General features: G+C 40.5%; 1 protein-coding gene across 6 annotated transcripts in view; it reads left to right on the top strand.

The window, feature by feature from the left end:
• ZFAT (zinc finger and AT-hook domain containing) overlaps positions 1-16,914 on the top strand; it is a 239,854-nt gene that overhangs the window by 54,918 nt on the left and 168,022 nt on the right. For 5 of the 6 annotated variants that reach the window (XR_012416955.1, XM_045398740.2, XM_005564124.4 and 2 more), the window contains exon 3: positions 14,831-15,082. Coding sequence is in view for 5 of the 6 variants with exons in the window: in XM_045398740.2 (XP_045254675.1) it covers positions 14,831-15,082 (252 nt within the window). In the remaining variant the exon portion in view is untranslated. Of the gene's footprint in view, positions 1-12,957; positions 13,028-14,830; positions 15,083-16,914 lie in introns of those variants that run through there. The other variant, XM_005564127.4, reaches the window with a different exon arrangement.

Genomic DNA, 16,914 nt, shown 5'->3' with positions numbered 1-16,914 from the left:
ATCTCCATCCATGGATGAGTTTTTCTTCTGGTATAGAATACACTTTAGATTTCTTTGTAAAGAAATCTGAATGGAGCTGCTGATCATGAGCTCTCCTGGTTATTGCTTATCTGATGTGGTCCTAATTAGTATCTTTATTATTGTTATTTTGAGACAGAGTCTCACTCATTTGCCCAGGCTGGAGTGCAGTGGTGCGATCTTGACTCACTGCTACCTCCACCTCCTGGGTTCAAGCAATTTCCGGCTAATTTTTATATTTTTAGTAGAGACGGGGTTTTGCCATGTTGGCCAGGCTGGTCTTGAACTCCTGACATCAAATGGTCTGCCTGCCTCGGGCTCCCGAAGTGCTGGGATTACAGGCGTGAGCCACCGTGCCGAGCCTATTGTCTTTGTTTTTAATATATATTTTTCTTGGGGATAGAATTTTAGGTTGGCTTTTTTTTTTTTCAGTTCAGCACATTGCAAATATTATTTCATTGAATCCTGGCTTTTATTGTTGATAGAATGCCAGCTGTGAATCTGACTTTAAGTGCTTTTATTCCCTAGTCTCTTTGTTTTGGTTTTCTAAAGTTTTACTGTGTTGCATCCAGGTAGGGTTAAATAAATGTTTACATTGATGTTGGTTGGTCTTCTTAAACTTATAGATTTATTATTTTTATAAATTTTAGAAAAATATAAACTGTTCTGCCTTCTGGTATTGCCTCTGCTTCATTATCTTTCTGTGACTTAAATGTTTGTTAGTCCTTTTATATACCTTTAACCTAACTTTTGTGTTTTCTTTGCTTTTATCTTGTGCTGCATTCTGGGTATTTACTTCTGATCCATTTTCCAGTTCACTATTTTTTAACCTGTTATTTTTAGATAAAATTCATATGAAATAAAATTTGCCATTTTAACAATTTTTAAAATACAAAATTCAATGGTTTTACTATGTTTACAAGATTGTACAACTTCTACAAGTACCTAATTCCAGAACATTTTCATTACTCCAAAAATAGCTCTGTACCAATTAAGCAGTCATTCAAGATGCATCCATGTTGTAGCATGTATCAGTGCTTCATTCTTTTTTTTATGGCTGAGTGATATTTCATTGTATGTATATGCTACATATTATCTATCCATTCCTGTTTTGATAGACATTTGAGTTTTCACTTTTAGGCTATTGAATAATGCTTCTATCAGCATTTGTTTACAAGTTTTCACATGAATATTTGTTTTCATTTCTCTTGGATATATGCCAAGGAGTGGGATTACTGGGTCATATGGCAATTGTATATTTAAGTTTTTCTAGGACTGTCAAACTTTTTTCAATGGCAGGTGCACCATTTTACATTTCAGTCAACAACATATAAAGGATCCAGTTTCTCCACATCCTTGCCAACACTTGTTAATTTTCACATTTTGATTTGTACCCATCCCAGTGAATGTGAACTGGTATTTCATTGTGGTTTTGGTTTGCATTTTTGATGATTAATTTATTAATCATCAAATGATTAATATATATAATGATTAATTTATTAATCATCAAATGATTAATATATAAATCATCAAATGATTAATATATAATGATTAATATATATATAAATGATATTAAGCATTTAAATCTTTGATCCATTTTAAATTAATTTTTGCATATGATGTGAGGTAGGGTTCCAAATTTGTTCTTTTGCATGTGGCTATCCAGTTGTCCCAACATCATTTGTTGACAAGACTATTCTTTTCCCATTGAGAGGTTTTGGCACCCTTGTCAAAAATCAATAGAGTGCAAATATATGAGTTTAATTCTGGACTCTGAATTCTATTTCATTGATCAATATGTCTCTTCTAATGTCAGTACTATACTGTTTAGATGGCTGTAACTTTGTAGTAAGTTTTGAAATGGGGAAGTTTGAATCTTCCAACTTTGTTCTTCTTTATCAAGATTGTTTTGACTTTTCAAGGTCTTTTGCAATTCGACATGAATTTTAGGATCAGCTTGTTTGAGATTGCATTAGATCTGTATTAGTTTATTCTCACACTGCTATGAAGAAATACCCGAGTATTTTATAAAGAAAAGAGGTTTAGGCTGGGCGTAGTGGCTTATGCTTGTAATCCCAGCACTTTGGGAAGCTGAGGTGGGTGGATCGTGAGGTCAGGAGTTCGAGACCAGCCTGGCCAGTATGGTGACACCCTGTCTCTGCTAAAAATACAAAAATTAGCCGGGTGTGGTGGTGCGTGCCTGGAGTTCCAGCTTCTCGGGAGGCCAAGGCAGCTGAAGAATTGCTTCAACCTGGGAAGCGGAGGTTGCAGTGAGCTGAGATGGCACCACTGCACTCCAGCCTGGGTGACAGAGCAAGACTCTGTCTCAAAAAGAAAAAGAAAAAGAAAAGAAAAGAAAAGCGGTTTAATTGACTCATAGTTCCTCATTGCTGAGGAGGCCTCAGGAAACTTAAGATCATGGTGGAAGGCAAAGGAGAAGCAGGCACCTTCTTTACAGGGCAGCAGGACAGGGTGAGTGCAAACAAGGGGAAATGCCAGACACTTATAAACCTATTAGATCTTATGAGAACTCACTATCATGAGAACAGCATGGGGAAACTGCCCCTGTGATCCAATTACCTCCACCTGGTCCCACCCTTGACATGTCCAGATTATGGGGATTATAATTCGAGGTGAGATTTGGGTGGGGACACAGAGCCAAGCCATATCAAGATCCATTTAGAGACTACTGCCATCTTAACAATTTTAAACCTTCCAATCCATGAACATGGAATATCATTCCATTTATTTAGGTCTTGTTTAATTTCTTTCAACAATGGGTTGTATTTTTCAACGTACAACTCTTATACCTCCTTGATTACTTTAATTCCTAAGTATTTTATTCCTTTTATGCTACTGTAAATGGAACTGTTTTCATAATTTATTTTCAGATTGCTTATTGCTAGTTTATAAATACAACTGTTACTTGTTTATAGATATTTTATCCTGCAATTTTGCTGGACTTGTTTATTAGAGCTTGTGAACTTGTTTATTAGTTTTTATAAAAACTTTTAAAAACTTGTTTATTAGTTTTTAAAAAAACTTTTAAAAACTTGTTTATTAGTTTTTTAGTGTATTCCTCAGGAGTCTATACATATAATCTTGTCATCTGTGACTAGACGTAATTTTACTTTTTCCTTTCTAATCTGGATTATTTGTATTTATTTTCTTGCCTAATTGCCCTGGCAAGAAACTCCAGTACAGGGTTGAGCAGAAATGATGAGTGGACATTCTTGTTCTGATACTATCTTAGAAAGAAAGCATCTAGTCTTTTGCCATTAAGTATGATGGTGTGTGTGTGCGCGTGTGTGTGTGTGTGAGTGAGACAGATATTCTTCATTAGGTTAAGGAAGTTCCTTTTATTCTTAGTTTGTTGAGTGTTGTTTATTTTTTAAATCATAAAATGGTGTTGGATTTTGTCAGATGCTTTTTCTGAGTTTGTCGAGATGACCATGTGGTTTTTTTCTTATTTGTTGTATTAATATGGTATATTACACTGATATGTTTTTACATGCCAGGATGCATCACCCTTGTATTTTTGGGATAGATCTCATTTGGTCATGTTGCATAATCCTTTTGCTGTGCTGCTGGATTTGGTTTCCTAGTATTTTGTTAAAAATATTTGCATTTATATTCATAAGATATATTGGTCTAGAGTCTTTGATGTCTTTGGTTTTGGTTTCAGGGTTATAGTGGCCTCATAGCATGACTTGAGAAGTGTTCCCTCCTCTTATATTTTTTGGAAAAGTTTTTAAGTATTGGTGTTAATTCTTTAAACATTTGATAGAATTCACCAGTAAAACTGTTTAGTCCTGGGCTTTTTATTTTTTCACTGATTTAATCTCTTGTTATAAGTGTATGCATATTTGCTATTTTTGATTTAGGTTCAGTAGTTTGTCTTTCTAGGGAATTTTCCATTTTATCTAGGTTGTCTAATTTGTTGATGTATAATTGTTCTTAATACTCTTATTTTGATTTTTGTAAGATTAAATGGTAATGTTCTCCCTTTCATTATTGATTTTAGCAAATTAAGTCTTAGCTATTTTTCTTGGTAAGTTTAGTCAAAGGTTTTCCATTTTCTGTTTTCTTTGAAAAACATTGGTTTTGTTGATTTTTTCTTTTCTTTTTCTATATTTTATATAATCTCTTTCCATTCTAGGCATTATTATTTCTGTCCTTCTGCTTGTATTGGATTTAGTTTGCTTCTGTTTTTTTTTCCTTAAGTTGGAAAGAGTAGGCTATTTGAGATAGCCTAGTTGATTTGAGATATCTCTTGTATCTTTCAGATCCGTCTCTCTCTTTCTTTCTTTCTCCAGCTTTATTAAGGTATACTTAACAAAATTGTGTAAGTTTACAGTGATGATTTGTTATACATATATATTGTGAAATGATACCACAGTCAAGTTAGTTAACACATCTGTTATCTCACATAGCTACCATTATATTTGTATATGTGTGGTGAAAACATTTAAGATAGGTCTTAGCAAATTTTAAGTATACAGTACAAGTATTGTCAGTTATAGTCACCATGCTTTACCTTAGATTCCCAGGATGCATTGAATCTATAGGTTGCTTTTGTTAGTATGAACATTTTAATAATATTAATTCTTCTGATCCATGAATGTGGGATATCTTTCCATTTATTTGTGTCATCTTCAATTTCTTTCATTGATACAGTTTTTAGTGTACAGATCTTTCACTTTGATTACTTTTACTCCTAAGTATTTTTTTTGACGCTATTGTGAATGGGATCATTTTCTTTTTCAGTTGTTTTTGTGTAGAAACACAACAGATCTTTGTATGTTGATTTTGTATCTTGTAACATTTGTAACTTTATACGTTATCCAAAAGCTATTAGAAGTATAATCTTTAGGGCTTTCTATATCTAAGATTATGTCATCCACAAACAGAGACAGTTCTGCTCCTTCATTTTTACTTTGCATATTTTGTATTTTTGCTTACCTAACTACTCTGGCTAGGATTTCCAATGCCAGGAAGAATATAAGTGGTGAGAGTAGGCACCCTTGACTTATTCCTGATCTTAGAGGAGAGCTTTCAACTTTTCACATTGATTATTATGTTAGCTGTGGCTCTGTCATTTGTTGAAGCATTTTCCTTTATTATGTTGTGGTACATTCCTTGTTATCTAATTTTTTGAGAGTTTTTGTCATGAAAGGTTGTTGAATTTTGTCGAACTTTTTCCCATACTTATTGAGATGATCATGTATGATTTTTGTCCTTAATTCTATAAATGTTATATATCACATTTATTTATTTGAATGTGTTGAACCAGCCTTGCATCTCAGTGATAACTCCTCTGTATCATGGTGTGTAATTTTTTTAATGTGCTGTTGAATCTGGTTTGTTAGCATTTTTTGAGTATTTTTTGTATTATCAGGAATATTGGCCTGTAATTTTCTTTTTTTTGTATTATCTGTCTAGCTTTGGCCTTACAAAATGAGTTGGGAGGTATTCCCTCCTCTTTAGTTTTTTTTGTAGAACCTGAGTAGAACTGGAATTAATTCTTTTTTAAATGTTTGGTAGAATTCACCAGTGAAACCACCTGGTCCTGGACTTTTCTTTGTTGGGAGATTTTGATTACTGATTCAGTTTCCTTACTTGTTATTGGTCTATTCAGTTTTTCTATTTCTTTATGATCCAGTCTTGGTAGATTGTGTGATTCTAAAAATTTATCAGTTTTTTTTCTAGGTTATCTAGTTGGTTGGCATATAATTGTTGATAGTAGTCTCTTATGATCGTTTGTCTTACTGTGGTGCCACTTATAATGTGTCCTTTTTTATTTAATTTAATTCATTTGTGGCCTCTCTTTTTTTCTTGGTTAGTCTAGCTAAGGGTTTCTCAACTGTGTTTATCTTTTCAAAAAACAAACTCTTAGTTTGTTGATCTTTTTTAGTCTTTTACTATTGTGTTTGTTTCTGTTCTACTCTATTATTTCCTTCTATCTGCTCACTTTGGGCTTAGTTTATTCTTTGTCTAATTCCTTGAGTTGTAAAATTATGTTGTTTATTTGAGATTTTTCTTTTTTTCTAATGTAGTCAATAAACTTTCTTTTTAGAATTGCTTTTGCTACATCCTATACGTTTTGGTATGTTGTGTTTTTGTTTTGTTCATCTCAAAGTATTTCTAATTTCCCTTATGATTTCCTTTTTGGCCCAATGGCTATTTAAGTGTACCATTTAATTTTCATCAATTTTTGAATTTCCCAAATTTCTTCCTTTTTATTTCTAATTTAATTCCACATACTTGAATGATTTCCATTCTTTCTTTCTTTTCTTTTCTTTTTTTTTTTGAGGTGCAGTTTCGCTCTTTCGCCCAGGCTGGAGTGCAGTGGCGTGATCTTAGCTCACTGCAACCTCCGCCTTCCGGTTTCAAGCGATTCTCCTGCCTCAACCTCCTGAGTAGCTAGGACTACAGGCACCCGCCACCACACCCCGTTAATTTTTGTATTTTTTTTTTTTTTTTTAGTAGAGACTGTGTTTCACCATGTTGACCAGGCTACTCTCAAACTTCTGACCTTGTGATCTGCCCGCCTCAGCCTCCCAAAGTACTGGGATTAGAGGCGTGAGCCACCGTGCCCAGCCCAGTTCTTTTAAATGTATACAGACTTGACTTATGGCCTAATATGTTGTCTGTTTTGGAGAATTTTTCATGTGGACTTGAGAATACTTTGTATTCTGCTGTTGCTGGGTGGCATGTTCAGTATGTGTATTAGAATTTGTTGGGTTATAGGGTTATTCACATCTATTTCCTGGCTGATGCCCAGATTTTCTAAAGAGGAATACGTGGCTTAGGGACTCAGAGGAGTTAAAATAGCATGCTCAAGATTACCTATTTAGTAAGTGAGGGGGAGGGATTTAGGCCCAGCTGATTTGATGTTATTTGCATGTTATGGTGGTAGTCCAGGAACAATCAAATTCTTATCACTGAGCCTACTTTTATAAATTATTTTCCTTTATTAAATAATTTACTTTTGACAAATTCTTCTTGAATATATTTTCTTTTTTGTGTGTATGCTAAACTACTTTTGTCTGTGTAGTTTAATTTTGAAAAGCATTAATTTGTTAGTTAAACTCAGCCTTTTAATATGACAAATTTTTTTAAAAGTCTTTCATTATGAACTTCAAGTCTTTCTTTTTCTCTTTGTGAAAGTTCATAAAATTTGAGGCTTGTAGAGGCTTAGTTTCTCTCTAATGATTTTCATTCAGGTTTAACCTTCACAATTCATTTTAAGTTGAGAGATACTTGAAATGGTTTAATTAAACCTTTAACTGAGTAGTAATTGATTTATTATTTTGGTCTCTCGTTATAACATGAAGGCACTGAAATCCTCTGGTTTATTTTATAGCCTTTTAATCTTTTTTGCTCATGTAGGAAGTGATCTGCAGAAAGACCTTTCATTTTCCTCCTCTTTTCCTCATCAAACCTCTGGTGGTGATCCAAGAAGAAATTTCCTAATGGACCAAGCTTATTCTCGTGTGTATGATCACATGTGCATGTGAGTGTGTGAGCATACCTCTGCATGTATGTATGTGGGTGTGTTTGTGAGTGCACATGTATGTGTGTACATGGGTGTGTTTCTGTGCATGTGTGTGATTGTGCATATAGGCATGTTTGAGTGTGCACATATGTGTGTGATTGTGTATGTGGGCATGTTTGAGTGTGCACATATGTGTGTGATTGTGTATGTGGGCATGTTTGAGTGTGCACATATGTGTGTGTATAGATGGTGTGTGAGTGTGCATGTGTGTGATACTGTATAGGCGCATGTGAGTGTGCATGTGTGTGGTTGCATATCTGGGCGCATTGTGAGTATACGTGTGTGTGTGATTGTGAGTATGGGCACGTTTGTGAGTGTGCTGTGTGTTGTGGGCACATGTGTAAGTGCATGTGTGTGTGGTGGGCACATGTATAAGTGCACATTTGTGTATGAGATTGTGTATACAGTACATTTGTGAGTGTGCACATGTGTATGTGGTTGTGTACATGGGCGTGTGTGAGTGTGCATGTGTGGTTGTGTGGGTGCTTGTGTATGTGTGTATGATTGTGTATATGGATATGTGTGTGCACGTGTATGATTTTGTATATGGGTGTGTATGAGCATGTGTGTGTGAGAGTGTGTGTGCACACACATGCATTCATTTATCCTGATGGAGGCTGGGGCAATTGAGGAAGAATGTACATGGGTCTCCCAAGAGCCTTGTTTTGACTCTCCCATCTTCTCTCTCATTTCAGACCCTCTGTAGGAACTCTTCCTTTCTTATCTTTCCTTTCCTTTCCTCTCCCCTCCCCCTTTCCACCTCTGTAGTCATTAACTGTTTGTTGGGTGCCTACTGTATGTCTGGGTGCTGTGCTAGGTGCTGGGGCTGCAGGAGGGGCCCACAGGCTGTTGACTCTGGCCGCCTAGCTGGCGAATGGCAAATAGGCAAAAAGGCAGTTTCAGTGCAGCAGGGTGAGGGCCTCTGCGCGGTTCAGGCTGCTAAAGACGTCCTCTAATGTGAGGGTAAAAGGAGGCTTCCCAGGGGAGGTTGATGTCTATGTTTAAATCTGTATGTTGTCTCTTCTGGGCATTTACCACAAATCTAGTCATTCTGAGTGCATGTACGAACACTGAGCCCTCTGATATGCATGGTCAGCCGCGCAGTGTAGTGGAAAGGGCACACGTCTTGGAATCAGACTTAGGCTCCGTTCCTGGAGCTTTCACGTGATTGCTGGGGCCTTGGCTGGCACATAGGGACCTTTGTGCAGATTACAAAAGGTGTCACCATTCTGAGGGGATGAGCTAGTAACAGGAGCTGTTTCTGGGTGAACAAACATAAAACATGCTCAGAGCTGATGCAGCCAGTGCCAGAGCTTACAGCTTGGCTAGTGGAGTTTGGCCCTGGTGAGTCTTCAGTCACCGCCTCACACAGGGCACAGTCTGCACCACAGCCTTAAGGCTCTGCTGGGGGCTTAGGCAAGTGGCATGGCCCCTCCAGGCTGTGACTTTTGTCATCTGTCAAAGGGAGATAAGATACTGGCCTTTTTCATAGGTTCTGAGACAAGTGCATGTTCATACATGATGCCTTAGTCCATAGTGACTGCCTGATAGACTTTGTACCCTCCTGTACCTTACATCCATGTACTTCCCAGCCCAGGGAGTGGGGTCACACTGAAGCTTGTCACTGCATGAGACTAGCATCATTTTCCTGCAGAACTTAGAGAAGAGGTCACAGTGTGTTATTTCTGTGCTCAGATATTAGTTGAACTGTCCAAAGGACTTGCTATGACATGGGTATGAAGTTCACTGACTTTGAGGCAAACAGGTCTGTATTCAATTGTTGATTCTGCCATTTATTAATTCCCTGACCTTGGAGCAAATTAGTTAATCTTCTTAAGCCTCAGTGACCTCGACTATATGATGGGGATCATACTAATGCTTCCCTTGGGGATTAAATGAGGTCATGCATGTGAAGTGCTTAGCATGGTGCCTGAGATATATGTGCTTGATAATGATTAGTTATCACCATTATTTACATGGCATTTCCACGATATGGCTGGTAAAAGTATAAGGAACAGGCTTGGGATGCCTTCATCCTCCCTGGTGCCTGGCATTGTGGAACAGGATGCAGTCTGTCCCTGTGAAGGGGATATTGCAGTCCTCATAAACCTAAGAGGCTTGTGTTCCCTTATTTATGATAAATAATTCATTGTCTCCCCTACTGCTTCCTGAGCTTTGGAAATAAACGTCAGGGAGATTGACTGTCAGGGCCTTAAAATGTTAGTCTTTCAGGATTTTCTGAAATTCTGGAGTTGGCGTGACTAGAGATTGAGCTGCCCTGTGCGAGTGCTGGGAAGCTGGCCTTATCCAGGGTTTCAGGCATAATAAAATTTGTGGGTCTTTAATTCTGTATTGGATTTCCTGGTGTAAGAGCTATTTTAAAATGAAGAACTTAAGGAAAAAATGCATATTGAGTCAGAATGAATGAGAATGCATGTACATCAGGCAATCATATTATCTAACTGTGGACCAGGTGGGAGGATAATAGTTTCTTAAAAGAGATATTCTAAGTCAGAATCTTAATGACTATGGCCATAATATTAAACAGTTGCCATTTATCAATCACCTCCTGAGTTCTGTGCTCAGCATCGTAATGGATTGCTTTTATCGGTAGTGACTCTAAAATAGAGGCAGTTTTGTGTTTATTTTTCACATTGGAAACGGAGGTTCAGGGGAGATTCGAACCCAGGTCAGTCCAGCTCCAAGCCAGCATTCTCTGCACAGCACAGATTATCTCTATTAAAGTATCTAAAGCTGACCTTTTCTTACCCATGCTTCAGGGGTATGTGATTCTGCAGAAACATTTTTGTCTGGGAATAAGGAAACCCAGATTCCAGTTCTGTGTGCTCAGCAGCTGGTTCTGGAAAATGTGCCAAGCCACTTGAACCATTGCATCCCTTGTTTCTTTTCCTATTGAGGACATTATGTTTGCTACATCCATCTCTTAAGATTTTTATAAGGCTAAAATGAGATAATAGCTGGGAAAGTGCCTTGCAAACTTGAGTGATGCACAAATAAAGGGCTTACATTATTAAATTTTTGATAATGTTGGGCTATTTTTTTCATAATGTTCATGTTGTGTTTTGATTGAGTTAGAAGAAATCCTTTGGCTGATTCTCTGCCCCTTGCTAGTTTTTGGCCTTGGATCTGCAAGGATGATTTTCTAAGAGGAAGTTGTCCCCAAACTGTGGATTTAGAGCAGGGTTAAGAGGCTCTGTGGCTCAGCCCTTTCTTCCTGTTGGAAACTGGGGATGCAGGAAATGGCTTCTTTTCCAGATGTTTCTTTTCCTATCATCAAACAGTGGATCAGTGTGTTCTTATTACTTGTATCTACTCCACATCCAGCTCTGTTCAAGACCCTGTGGGACCCAGGAATTAAAAGGCCAGCTCAGACCTCAGGGTTTTTCATAAAAGGTGGGGAAAAATAGGAACAATCAGGGAGTGGTCCGGGCACATACACACCCTACGTGTGTGTGGCTCACACTGTGATTCGAATCAAGCTGTGAGGATAGTCATCCTGCTCACTTAGCTGGGGACACCTCATGGAGGAGGCACTGAGGTCTTAATTGGACTGGACATGTTAGGATTTGAACTGGGGCTTGGTGTCTGATTTGTAGTGAAGGAGGTGGTCACAGTAAGTGAAAAGAGACAGGCATTCTCTGTAGATATATTTGGAGAAGTCTAGAAAATTGCCCTGAACAGTCAAGGGGGAGGAAGAAGGAAGTGGGGACACTGTGTGTGTGTGTGTGTGTATGCGTGCGCGTGCGCGTGTTTGTGTGCGCACGTGCATATGTGTAGGGTTGGATCACGTGCTAAAGGACCTTGAAGGCCAGGCCTGAGAGTTGTGGGCAAAGCATCCAGAACTATGGAAGGTTCTAGAGTGAGGGAATGACAGATGAGGGATGGAGACAGAGAAAGCCCAGAGCAGGAAGCTGGAATGTGGAAACTGTGCAGGGATCTGGGTGGTGAGGTCGCTGTGTGAACAGAGAGGGGATTTACTAGACAGACATCTTTAGGGCAAAGTCCATAGAGTTTAGTGACAGATTAAATAAAGGAATTTAGAGGGAGGAAGAAGAATTAAAGCTAACTCCATTGAAATGTTTTGATTTAGAGGTTACATGATTTTCCTTGCCCAGTTCCAAGGTTCTCAGCTCTGCCATAAAATGCGAGTAGTTGACAGCAGCAACTCATTTTCGGAGCTTAAATTATTCAAGTTCATTTATGAATATTTCATTTTTAGCTAGCTAATTGGTCTTGAGGATCTGAATTATGGATGCAGCAAGCTGGAAGATTAGTTTTGTCACCATCGTGTTTGAGGTTTTCCAAAGCTTTCAGGCCGATTTTATTTCTTCGTTGCCGTGGAATTAATTGTGCATTGCTCATCAGTTTAATTCACCCAGAGTTGCTTGCTGGCTGCCTGCTGTGCAGGGCACCAGGTTAGGTGCTGAGGGGGTTACAAAGTAATCAGGACAGGGACTCAGCCTTTGAGGAGTCTCCAGTCTGGGGGAGGGGAGACTCACAATGGCTGCTGTACCGCACACTGTGCTGTGCTCCAGCACATGCCAAGCACTGTGGCTCCGTGTGCTCCATTGAGTCTGTGTGGAGAAAATACTGGGTACCCCGCAACAGTAAGTTTGCTAAACTCAAGCTTAAGGGCACAGTTCTCCACAAGATGAGTAAGTCCGCCCAAGACTCCTGATCCCAGCCGCAAGTTTGGGGGGGTCTCCTGGACCACCCTTACTTCTTTCTTACTACTACAGATTTGGAAGGTCCCTATGGCCTCTCTCAGCTTTGAGAATTTGCTAGAATAACTCACAGAACTCAGGAAAGCCCTGTCCTCATTATTATAATTTGATTATACTCAAAGGATGCAAATTAGCCAATTAAAGGGAAAGAGGTGTGTGGGTAAAGTCGCAGACTGGGAAGGTCCCAGACGTGGAGCTTTTGGTCCACCCATGGAGTCCTGAGCAAAGTTACCTCTCTCCTGGCTACAATGTAGGATAGCACTCAAGAGTATTTCTAATCAGGGAAGCTCACTCGAGCCTTGGTATCCCGAGCTTTTATTAGGACTCCATGACACACTGCCCACATGCCACCTTTTAGTCCCTGTCCCTCCTGTAGGTTCTGACTGATGCCTTTTGTTTTCCAAAGTCCCCATCATAAATCCCATTGTTTGTCTGGTGGCCAAAGTCCCTGGGTAAACAAAGATGCTCCTATCAGAGGGACATCTGGGGGCCCAGAAATCACCTCCCTGTAGCCAAGGGCAAAGGCCACACTTCTCTTTGGGTAAAGTTAATTCTTCACTACACAATCGCATCCTCGTAGAGTGTTTCAGGGGAGTGGCTTGTGTCTGCGGGATGGCAGAGTCTGTCACTGGGTTTAGACCTGGGCCACAGACTTCAGTAAACTGTTAGGCACCCTGTTTCTGGAACTCAGCTGACATGACACGAGGTGGGTGTTTTGTAGCCTCTCTGCTAATTCTGCTTCTCTGATATGAATTGCTGCTTCAGTAGGTTGTGCAAGTACACCTTGTTGTGAAAAAGAATAAGGAGAAAAGTTTTAAAGACTCCAAGGGAAATGGTTTCTTCTTACTCTGTACCTTTTATTTCTTTCCTCCCCTCTCCCGTGCACACGGGCTGGTTTTCCTGTAAACACAGCCTTTGTTCTCCTTGTTTAAATCTAGGGAGGGCTCCCAGGGCCTTCTGTCCCTTGTTTTATCGGTTTGCCTTCCTGTCATTAAGTACCTTCTCCTCCTTTGTGCTCCCCTGCCCACCATGCGCCAGGGAGACAGAGTGAAGGCAGGAATCTCGCTGGCTGCCCTGGTGCAGTGCTCTGGTTTGGATCTTTCAGCCAAAGCTGACCTACTCACCAGTGGTGTTGCAGTTCGGTCGAAGCTCTGTTCCAGCAAGAGCCCTCCTTTCCCAGGAAATGTCTTGCTTCATTCTGGTGCCAGGTTTCCCTGAGGTCTTGGGTACCCCGTACCAAGGCAGGCTTCCTTGTCCAGATTCCCTGTGGTCAGGCTGTTGTGTCCCTGCAGACTCTGCCCCAGACTGTCCTGCCCATCTCTGCTCCCTTCTGCCCCTGTGGCCTCCCTCTTTGATTTGTGAGCACAAGTGACTTACTTAATGGGTCCTCACGGTAGTAGCAGTGTGATAAAGTGGCTGGTGTCCTACTGCGTAGAGCAACAGCTTTAGAGAGAGCAGGAAGGGACCTGAGAGACATCCTGATATCTACAGATACACGTGTACCCAAGATAGTGCTCACTCACCCCTGTTCTCTGTCGCCCAGGCTGGAGTGCAGTGGCGCGATCTCAGCTCACTGCAAGCTCCGCCTCCCAGGTTCACGCCATTCTCCTGCCTCAGCCTCCCGAGTAGCTGGGACTACAGGCGCCTGCCACCGCGCCCGACTAATTTTTTTTTTTTTTGTATTTTTTTGTAGAGATGGGATTTTTACTGCGTTAGCCAGGATGGTCTTGATCTCCTGACCTCGTGATCCACCCACCTCAGCCTCCCAAAGTGCTGGGATTACAGGCATGAACCACCGCGCCCAGGCCCGCTCACCCCTCTTAATTCCCACCTTCATTCTGGAGATGAATGCCTTAAAAATTAACACTAATTGAGAAGAAACACAAGTTGTAAAATGATTTTAAACTTGCTCTAAAGCAGCTGTGATCATGCCATTGAAAATCACTAGGTCTCTAGGAAACTGGAAAAATATTGTTATTGTCTTTAGTGCTATAATTTGTGGCTTTAGATTGTAATTATTTTTTCTTTTTCTTGCCAGGACTATTTGACTCTAATAATTATGACTCCTTGAAATAATCTGAATAGTTGTGTAACTCATTAAGGGCATGACAAGCTCAGCAGCCTTTGAGAACGCTTTGCAGAGAAGTCCCTAAGCAGTTTCTGAGAACTGGATTTCAGCAGAAATGGTGCTTAACAAGGGGCAGGATTTGTGAGCAGGGGGTTGACAGCCGCAACTTAAAATCCTGCCAGCATTGCTGCAGAAAGATGTACAGAGATGCCAATCAACTGATTTTCTTGAATCAGAACATTAGAACATTGATTACCCATTAGTACACAGATGCAATGATATTAGCACCAAAGATAATTGTTTGCAGCTGTGGAATCACTTCAGGTTTTTCATTTTTAATAAAATGTGAAATCTGAACATATTCTCACGCTTGGAGGGTGAGCGTGAGCCCTGCAGTGCCGTCTCATGTGACTCCGTTGTGCCCTCTTGTTTCCTCTGTAGAGTTTTTGGTCATGAAGAGGAAGAGAGGCAGGCCTAAGGGGTCCACGAAGAAACCCAGCACAGAAGAGGAGCTGGCAGAAAACATCGTGAGTCCGACTGAGGACGGCCCGCTGGCTCCGGAGGATGGGAGCAGCCTGCCCCCAAGCAGCTTGGAGTGTAGCAAGTGCTGTCGGAAGTTCTCCAACACGCGCCAGCTGCGGAAGCACATCTGCATTATCGTGCTGAATTTGGGTGAGGAGGAAGGAGAGGCAGGTAAATGCTGCCAAATGGCTGAACATGTCCATTTCTTATGAAGAGGTGTATCTGCTAATATCAGGTTTCACTGGGTCAGTTACTACTGGGAAATAGCCCATATTTATTCAGCTCTCACCCATCTGGAAAAGTGCTTATTTTCTTAATGATGACTGACTATTACTGTAAGTAATCTTTGAAGTGAATGTGTCATCTGGGAGTTGATGCCCATGGCATGCAGGTCAGGGGGCTGCTGTGCTAGATGCTTTGAGAGTTGCAGGGATGGTAAAACACAGCCTCTACCTTTGCTGAGCTTATGTTCTGGGAAAGAAGACAAGGTTTTAAATGCATCATGTTAATGGATAACAAATTGTCAACAGGAGAGAGCATTCTGATGCAAAGTCGGGAGCGAACCTGGTGTCACAGTTTGGGTGGTATTGAATTAAAGGAAGGAGGGATGTCTATTGGATGGATGGGGCCATGTGGGCCGAAGTGCAGCAGTTAGGATCCTCAAGGCTCCTATGAGGGACCTTGATGGGCCAGTGTTGGCTGAGGACTAGATTTTGGTGGGCATTCTTGAAGAAAATAAAGACTATCAGGTACTTCCTTCAGATACGTTCTTGACTAGGCTTCAGCTCTGAAGCAGCTTCTAAGAGAGGCTGAAAGGCGGATAAATGTGACCAGGGGATGAAGTCGCTGTGCGGTAGCGTGTCTGCAGATGGCCTTCGTCGGAGGAATGAAATAGCAAGGCTGCACTGGAGCGGTTAGGGCCTCTGCTGTGGGTTCTGTTGTTGGGTCCTTGCACCATTTTTGAAGCCTTCAAACTGTATCCCGTGTTTAAGTTCTTTCTGTTTTGTATTGTGCTAACCATGTTATGTGGGAGGCAGTTCTCATTAAGAACATAGGCTCTGGGTTATAACTATCTGGGTTTGCATCCCAGCTTCTGCACTTATTAACTTCATTTTGCCTCAGTTTCCTCATCTGTAAAATTGGAATAAAAGCAGTACTGTCTCCTATGGTTGCTTTGACAATTAAGTGAGATAGGATTTGTAAAGTGCTTCCAGTAGTACCTGCCGTATCAAAAGCACCGAGTGAATGCCAGCTATTACAGTGAGCCGTTCATAACCACATGGATACACTACTGTTGTCATCCTTCCTGCTTCATGGATAAGGGCGTTTAGACTCTGAGAGATTAAGTAATTTGTTTAGGGTCCTTTAGTTATTAAGGGGACCTGGCCTTTGAACCCAGGCCGTCCTACTCTGACCCCTGTTCTTAAATTCTTCATTATAAATGCCTCCCTGCAATGAGCAAGACTCTTGGTTTGCAAAACCCTATCATAGTTTGGGTGAATTATTAAGTCACTCATCAACTAATATTTATGGAACATCTAGGTTGGTGGCCAAGGCTCACTGCCAACATCTGTACAAGTTGTAGAAAATACCAGACACTGTTCCCTCTCATAAATAACTCTCAAGGCAATGATGTAAAACCCTGTGGGGCTGCACGGGCTCATGAAAATAACCCATGAGGATCAAAGGAGGTGGAGCTGTCCCTAAATGGAGCCTGAGTAATTGCCTTGTGAGAGCTGTAGCCCGGGAGTGCTGTCATTTCAGAAGAATCCGTATCGTGTTTCAGAACCTAAAGTCCTTTTGGGAAATAAAGATAATTTTAGAAATGAAACGGTTGAAAGACGAAGGATTAGGATGGACCTCCCCTGAACCCGAAGCTCTGATTTCCAGTGATTTGTTAATCACTGGATTTGGGTTATGGAGTCTTTCCCCTACCCTCTTATGCGTGCATGCACACACTCTGTCTCCCTCTCTCTCTCTCCCTTTCTCTCTGTCTCTCTCTC

This window comes from Macaca fascicularis, chromosome 8 (assembly GCF_037993035.2).
Source record: "Macaca fascicularis isolate 582-1 chromosome 8, T2T-MFA8v1.1".
Lineage (NCBI taxonomy): Eukaryota > Metazoa > Chordata > Mammalia > Primates > Cercopithecidae > Macaca > Macaca fascicularis.
This window is presented reverse-complemented; position numbering and strand designations above follow the sequence as displayed.